The following is an 8,604-nucleotide window of genomic DNA, read 5'->3' on the forward strand; positions in this document are numbered from 1 at the left end:
GAGCAGAGAGGCTAGCCTCTCTGCTCCTGTGATGCTGCTTGGCCTGCTGTGTTCGTCTAGCCCTGCACCTTGATGACTATTTGGGTATTGTTTTACAAAATTATACTCCTTGTCCTTTTTCTTCATTTTGCAAAGAAAGATAATGATCCCTGGTAATGCTAATGCTAATGCTATTTCAGCCAAAAGGCCCTAAGTTCAAGTCCCCATAACGACATGTTGGCTACAGAAGAGTGTACCACTAATGCATATGAAGGATGATCAATAGCATTGTGATGATCACATGTAACATGGGAAAAACTGAAGAGGCAGGGGCAGTTATTATAGGAAAAAGGTTTAAAACTAATATGGTTTAGCAGTGAAGTTTTTTCTAATTTTTGAGAAAATAGTTTAAAATGAAGCCATATGTCTGATTTCATTGCCAAATTTCAGTGAGGAAAGTTTTCAAAAAAAGATCAGTTTAAATGTATCTTAGCACACAATAAAATCAGTTTAAAGGAGTCATTTTGATTCGTAGAATTCAAATTAATGTGTTCCATTATGTTGGAATATTTTGTCCTATAAACAAATCTGTAGCTCATTGAGTAACACGCATAATTTGAGTTTCACCAAATATAAATGCATTTCATTTGAATATAACCCAGTTTCAAATTCTGTGCTAATAGTGTCTTTGTCCTGCTTAATGCCAGTCCTCAAACTCCTAACTTTTTTTACTATTTAATTTTTGACTTTTTGAAGTCATTTCGCAGTAATACCAGACTTCCTGCCTTCCTGTGTTTCATTTTTTCACTCAACCATTTGCACTGTCACAGACCACTTGTAATTAGCAAACTTTACCAATTAACAGAACTTGAAAACAACACTGGGGCCACAGACAAAATTACAATTTGCTAATTTTGCAATGGAGATTCAATAAATAGGTAACTACATGATTTAAAGCTTTACTTATTAATTCTTCTAACTTAGAAAATTGAAATGGTAAGAAATTCATTCAACCTGAGTGAATGAAGTGTTTCAAGCAATCTTTTTCTGGAAGTTCACATTCTTTTAAAGTTTGTCAGCTTTTGTAAAAGACTTATTAACTCTGGTTTATAATCTCTCATAGAGAATGAGATGCCTGAATGATTGATTGACATTTATAATGCCATATTTGTGACTAGGTTAGTCCTTAATCACGCACCAGTTGACCTATCCTGTAGAATAAGTCGGTCAGGTCGTTCTGTGCTAAAGCTGAAGGGTACAGAGCGACGTCAGTGTCTTTAATGGAGAAATATACAACAAAAACTTCCATATGCATCATTAAAAACGTCCTTCACAGGGATCAATTTTGCAGGGGCTAATGTCAGTGGAAATTTCTTGATGTGAAATGTCTCTGTGCTCCCCAGGTACAAGAAAAACATGAAGGCATTTTACTTTGTGCACCCAACATTTCGGTCTAAGGTATGTGTTTCGCATTATAAATTGTTAGTGCTAATGCAACGCTAGGAAAACTAAATTGACAATCAGCAGCACGAAAGTGTTACATACAACTGTGGAGAGTAATTGTTGCAAGCAAATTAAAAATTTTTGCTTACTTGTCTTGTTGATTGCTTAATTGTGTGCACTGTGCAGCATTTGCAAAGCTTTAATATTCCATAAAAATGTTGCAGAACAAAGTTATCAGAAAAAAGTTATTCCTGCATTGTTTTCAATCTAAAGCTAATCTAATTGATATATAATGTACTAAAATTGCAGATTTTAAATGCATGGCCTCCATTTTCTATTTTTCCTTACCTAGGTGATGACCTGGATGTTCACAACCTTTTCTGTCTCGGGGTTAAAGGACAAAGTTCATCATGTTGAGAGTCTACCTCAGTTGTTTACGCTTATTTCCCCAGAACAGATTGATATTCCACCCTTTGTATTGGAGTATGATGCTAGGGTAAGTGAGCAGCTTATTCTGTCCTATTATTTTCTTTTTAAAAAAAAATTGGGTTAGTGGGGGGACGGGGTAGTGTGGAGGGAAGAGAGAAAAAAGTAGTGTTACATTTTAATGTCAAATATTAAACTTTTTTTGGATGTTCATTTACTTTTTACAATTTGAAAATTGATTGTTCAGATTCCAGATCCTTCAGCATTTACTTTGCAGTTTTGGTCTGTATCTTGGTAGAAGGGGAGGTGGTGATAATGTGATAATCAGAGTCCCAAGTTAATGCCCTGGGAGATGGATTTAATCCCACCAGGGCCAATGGTGAAATTTGAATTCAATAAAAACTGGAATTAACAGCTAACCTAATGGCAATCATATGACAGTCAATTGTCACGAAGATAACCCATCTAGTTTGCTAATGTCCTTTAGTGAAAGGACAACAGTTCTAGCCTACATGTGACTCCAGACCCTCAACTGACCTGTGAATTGGTTTTAGCAAAATGCTAGCCAAGCAAATTACACTCTCACCCCATGAACAAATACAGTTTTGAAATTCAATTTCAATTCTTTGAGCAATTATCATGCATATATAGCAAAGAACTGGTCAGAATTGGTGAAAAATAAATGTCAGTCATTAAATCAATGATTAATCACTTTCTATTTTGTAATTTCTAATTAAACCTGACACTAGTGGTGCAACATATCTATCTGATTTTCATTTCTTTAAGTGAAGAAACAATTGCAGGTTCTCTGCTCGTAAATGTAAATGGATTCTCTAAGCCAACTTTCAGGTGCTCATTTTACTTTCTCCTTTACAGCTTGTTTTTTACCTAGCTCTTTCTCATCAGAGGCTATGCAAATGGTAATAAAACAGTCATATTTCACCACTCTAGAGGAATAAATGAGTGAATAATTAAGCGAAGTTATAAGAAACTGGAGTGGTGCCATTACTGAATTTCAGTATAAGGGAGCCGAAATTGAATTTTAAATTAAAAAGAATATTTCCTGCATTAATTTCAGTCTGTAAAAGCTGTCTTTACTGTAACTCACTTCTATATTTGTATGTCCAGTAGTGTAGGCGATGTAAAATGCCACACCACCTCTCTTTCTTTGTATGCACCTTGACACCATTTTCCCAACAGAATACATAATCCAATTATTTAACTTGACTCTATCTGTGAACACGAATATACTTTGCGTTGAGGAAAGGATTCGAATGTAACAGCCTCGTGAGAGTCCAATTGTTCTAAGCCAAAAACGTCCAAAACTCTTGATGCTGTTCTTGACTTCATGCAAGTAAATAAGGTTTGAACAAAATTTTGAGCATTTAAATTATTAACCCACTAGTGGACAAATCAGCAAACTGGCTATGATTTGACCAACTGAGTTCATTGCTCCTTTTTAAATCATCTGTTTTAAATCTAACTAATTTTCAAAATTATTGAATAAAATACAATTGATTGTCAGGATTTAACCTTGGACTCGTAGAATAGGGCAGCTTTCTTACCTAAATTGAAGGATGTTGAAATGACCATCCCTACATTTTATTTACAGGTTAATGGACCTTACCAATATTCATGCCCGTCCTCTCCTGACCTATGAAAAATCAGCATGTCGTTGGTTTCTACATCCAGTTTGTATCAGGAATTGGATGTTCTAAATGGATGTTGATATTCAGGAGGCCTTTTTTCCTCCAAATTTTTTTGAAATTTTTTAAGAGTAGCAATCAACTTACAATTGCACAGCAGCTGTTGCCTTTAGAATGCAAATATTTTACTATTTTTGTTTAAAATTAATTTTTAGAATCATGTGTTTTGAATTCTGATACATATGTTATTGATTCTATTAGCTAAGGCTTGTCAATATAGTCAAAATCCTGGAAGAGTATGGTGGAGGCTTAACTTTCCTCTGAGGACTTACATTGTGAATTTGAGATAAAAGTGTGGAACTGAGGGAACACAGCAGGCCAGGGCAGCATCAGAGAAGCAGGAAAGCTGACATTTGGGGTCGGGATCCTTTTTCATTTTCTGAAGAAGGATCCTGACCCAAAATGTCAGCTGTCCTGTTTCTCTGATGCTGCCTGGCATGCTGTGTTTCGCCAGTTCCACACTTCTCTGACTTCAACATCTGCAGTTCTTGCTGTATCATTATGAATTTATGCTTTTTATTACTTTTAAAATTTGTGCCTGGCAGTGTAAAATATATAATAAATCTTTGATACATACAACATTTATCTGAGTGCAGGATAAATAATATTATTTTGACGTTTTGTTAGGACATAGAATATTTTTTCATCAGTTTTTAGTAGTGATAATTACATATCATACTTTTGTTAAGTCATTTGTAGATTATTCAAAGCCGAAAACAACCACATCAAGCTATGCCTGAACTGGAAAAGAAATGAAGTGAATTGATCTGTAATCAGAAATATCTCTATGCTCAGTTGTAACCTAAACAACTGAAGCTAAAGTGAATGTCCTGCAAAATTAAGGTCAGCAGTTGTCTGTACTCCAACTTCAGTGCAGTAAAGTAATCTTCCATTTCTCGCACTTCCTCACATTTTACACTGCAGGTAAGCAGATGGGCACACATGAATACTACAATTACTTTGCCTTTGTTAAGAAGCATATTGCAAAGGCAATTATTCAGCCTTGAGAGACACATTAATACATTGGTAAATAAACAAAGTCATAATTAACTTTGGGCAAATGTATAAAAATTTCACTAGTGGAAAGTCTCCTGTATATTGAGTCATTCCTGCTCAAAACAGTTAATCTAGTGTATGATAGTCTTTATTTCATGGGTGTTTGTCAGTAAGTTTTGACTTTGTGGATTGTTTCCCAGACAATTCCTAGATAAAATTGCATTGAATAATTTTACTGTGCAACAAAACGTTAATTCTCTCAACTTTTTATTGTATTGTCTTACAATTCTTTCAAAATAGCTACTTTAGTAGTTTTTAAGTGGCATTCAAATCTTAAATTATTGAACTGCAGTTGCAGCTGCTTAACAGTAGGGACTATTACCTTCATTAAAAACAATGCACAATAACTTTTATTTGCACAATGTTGCCTCATTTTAAATCTTTGATTCAGAGCATATTTAGATTAGAAAGGAGAAATCGAGAATGCCTCAGGTACTTTATCTTCAGGAGTTTAGTTACTATGATACATAATCCAAAATATGCTGCATAGTTGTTCTATCTAAATTGTTCACTGATTTTCAAGCATAAAGTTAAATGCTCAGTGCCAGGTTTGAATTAATTCCTGGGTGGTAGGATGAAAGTCCATGCTACATCCTTTCAGGTGACTACTGGGCAGAACTTAGTCGCATAAAATAAATTAGGTACTCATTTTGGAGCTTAGTTTCCTATGTCACTCAGAACAAAATGGTTCTGCAAGTTTCACACTGGTTCAACAAGAAGCTCAAATAAAATTAGGTTTAGGATGCATTGTTTCTGTGACCAGAGAACATTTTTTGTCTTAAGATTTAGAGGAAGTCTTCTAAAACTTAAATAGCATCATACTGTTTGGAGGGTTGAAAATGTGTTTTTTTTTGTTCTTCCAATCAACAGCTAAATTTGTCCCATCCATGTTGTAAATATTCTTTGTTTACATTACAGCTGCAAATGCATATGTAAAATTAGTGAACCACTGTCAATTAAGAGCATTTATTTTATCTTTTGTGTATTGAATATTTTAACTTTTGTTATTGTAATATTTTCACTTTGTTATTTTTAGATTGTACATTTATTTTATGGTCTTGCTTTAAACTTAAAATAAGCTATTCTGAGCTGAAGCAGTTTGAAATTGAGGGCCTTGTTCCTTTCTTTTAGATAATAGTAGTTGGTTCTTCTGGGTTGGAAAATGAATTGTGTTCCTCCTGAGGTTGTGATTCATCGTTTTCATCGAAGAACATAAAACAGGCCAATGAATGTGACTTTGCATGATGGCCAGTATCAACTTTTCAATTGCGTGGGATTCCTCCTGCCTCTCTAGGCGAGAGCTTTTTTAAAAAAAAAAAGTCCCTTCTCAGCTCTGATGTTAGAGAATTTTGTATTAATTTGTAATTGTAATTGTAAACAATTTTGATGCCAACATGTCTCCAAGTGTACTGACAGTTGTGGCATTGGGTAAGTGTGTTTCTCTATTTGAGAGGTACAAATAATGTGCATTTTTTTTGAGGTATTATAATCATGAGTAAGATTCTTGGCAGTAAATCCTGACAGTTCTAGTTTGTGATTCTATGTATTTTAGTTTTTTTCCCATTTTAAGAGGAACTTGGTCTTTCCTTTAATATAAACCTTCATATAAACATTTTTCCTGAATTAGGAGTGAACTGCAAACAGTGGAGAAAGTCCAAAAAATGGATGTTCTTTGTTTAATCACCTTACTGCTTAATGCACAACCTTTTATACAAAAATGTACAAAAAGCTCAGCATGTTATAAAAAAAAATTTCATAGTTTAATTCATTAGCCAATCTTCACACTAACTGTTAATTGCTCTCTACATTTATCCAAATTTGAAATGTCTTTATTTTTCACTTAATGTGTTTGCACCACTATTGAAATATATTCTAACACTGAAGTAGAATCTTATCTTGTGCATTATATGAGGGAGCTATTACCTCAAAGGTTTAGGAGCATTAATTTCAATTGCTTTTCAAGGTCAAAGATATTACTATGGGATATCACCCTTTTTAGGAAAGGGCAAAGAGAACAATTACATCGAGAATAGTGAGCCTTGAGGAAGGGGGGAAAAGTCAAATGTTCAAAGTATAGACTGATATTTTAATGTCTTTACTTAAACTCTAAATACTATGCAAATTATTTTCAGTGGCACACCATCAGAATATGCATTTGAATAAAAAGCAGAGAATTTTGTTTAAATTGTAGTCTTTATCACAATTTCAATGTAATTCAAAGTATCCTAAAACAACGGACATTCAGCAGCAAATTTGTTCACTGCAAACTTTACAGAATATGAGCTGCTTAAATTCAAAGAGGATACTCTTTCACTGGTCATAATTTGATTGACTTTGACTATCGTTTTACAATGCAGAATCATTCACTTGATATTCTTAACAAGATTGAACTGTTCCACTTTCTCCCCCATGATACTTGGAAACGTCTTGCTGCTTTCTTTAGCATTCGTTTGGGAGGGGAGGACAATTGTTCAGCAGTATAGAAAAGAACTGGTTCACCTACTTAGACCTAGCCAATTGCTCTTTGTGCCAACACGTTTGAATCTACAATCACTGTGTTGTATGGTGAACAATACTGCTGCCAGGTCACTTACATATGCAAAGTCGTACTTAAACATGCAAACCTCTTCCTTTTATCTGTCACTTTAAATATTTATGTTTGGAACTAAACCTCACACTAATACAACTCATGGCTCCCCACAATTGTTAATGTACACATGTATTAGTTTTGCTTTCTTTTGTGTTAAAATTGGTTTCACTTCATGTTTGTTTTGGCGAGTACCAATACATTCATCTTGTATTTTTGAGATTAAAAACTTGTTCTATTTGAGCAGAAAGTTTTATTTTAAGTTAATAAAACATTTATCAATCATATATAAACGGAGTTGTTTTTCTTTTAAATATGTAGATGTGTGCTCACTGCAAGGGAATGAAATGTTATCGGGGTAATTAGGAATATGGATTTGAGGTTACAGTCATTGCCTATGATCTTATTAAATGATGAAGCAGGCTCAATAGGCCTAATGGTTGTTTTTATTTTCAATTTCCTATTTCTGGTTACCCAATTAATTCTGAATTTGAATGTCCGTTTCATGAATCATTTCAAAAATTGAATCCAGATTCTACAAGAGCCGAATGCCAACTTAAACTCACTTGATGGGTGAGTCAATAGGCTTTCACTCTTATGTTCAGGAAGTTATCTTGAATTTGATGACACAAAATTAACCATCACTCCTTGACATTCAATAGCATTTCCATCACTGAATCCCCACCGTCAACAGCCTGGGGGGTTCCTATTGACCAGAATCTCAACTGGACCTGTAACATAAACACAGTGACTACAAGAGCAGGTCAGGCAAGGGATACTGTGACAAGTAACTCGACTCCTGATTCCCCAGAGCTTGTCCACCATGTTCACGACACAGGTCAGGAGTGTGATGGAATACTTCCCACTTGCTTGGATGACAGCAGCTCCAACACTGGAAGTCTATCATCCAGAGCAAAGCAGCCTGCTTGATTGGCACCATAATCACAAGCTTCCACTTCCTGTACCACTGATGCTCAGTTGCAGCAGTGTATACTCTTAAAAATCAACCGAAGATCCTTTAGAAAGCAACTTCCAAATCCCTGACCACTTCCATCTAGAAGGACAAGAGCATGAAACAGATGGGAGCTTCACTCCATTCCACTCCAAGTACCTCACCATCTTAACTTGGAAATAGATTATCTTTAGGTTGTTGCATCAAAATCATGGAATTTCATCCATAAGCGTGTTGTGGATCAGTGTACAGCATGTGGACTGTAGCAGTTCAAGACAGATCACCACAGCCACCTTCTCAAGGGCAACAGGAGACAGGCAATAATGCTAACCAGTCAGTGACACCAACGTCCACGAATGAACAAGAAAAAGGTTATTTTCAAACTTTTAAAAATAAATAATATTAAGTAAGTGAATAAGGAAAGGATTCTGGCAGACCTTTTATATGAAGAGCAT

General features: G+C 34.9%; 1 protein-coding gene across 5 annotated transcripts in view; it reads left to right on the forward strand.

Moving 5' to 3' along the window:
• The window catches only part of gdap2 (ganglioside induced differentiation associated protein 2), a 57,564-nt gene extending 50,080 nt beyond the window's left edge, over positions 1-7,484 (forward strand). For 2 of the 5 annotated variants that reach the window (XM_048602869.1, XM_048602870.1), the window contains exons 11-13: positions 1,383-1,437; positions 1,775-1,918; positions 3,461-7,484. In XM_048602869.1, coding sequence (XP_048458826.1) covers positions 1,383-1,437; positions 1,775-1,918; positions 3,461-3,508 — 247 coding nt within the window. In that variant the 3' untranslated portion in view covers positions 3,509-7,484. Of the gene's footprint in view, positions 1-1,382; positions 1,438-1,774; positions 1,919-3,460 lie in introns of those variants that run through there. The other 3 variants (XR_007263204.1, XR_007263205.1, XR_007263206.1) reach the window with 3 other exon arrangements.
• The last annotated feature ends 1,120 nt before the right edge of the window (positions 7,485-8,604 follow it).

This window comes from Rhincodon typus, chromosome 11 (assembly GCF_021869965.1).
Source record: "Rhincodon typus isolate 14 chromosome 11, sRhiTyp1.1, whole genome shotgun sequence".
NCBI classification, from domain to species: domain Eukaryota; kingdom Metazoa; phylum Chordata; class Chondrichthyes; order Orectolobiformes; family Rhincodontidae; genus Rhincodon; species Rhincodon typus.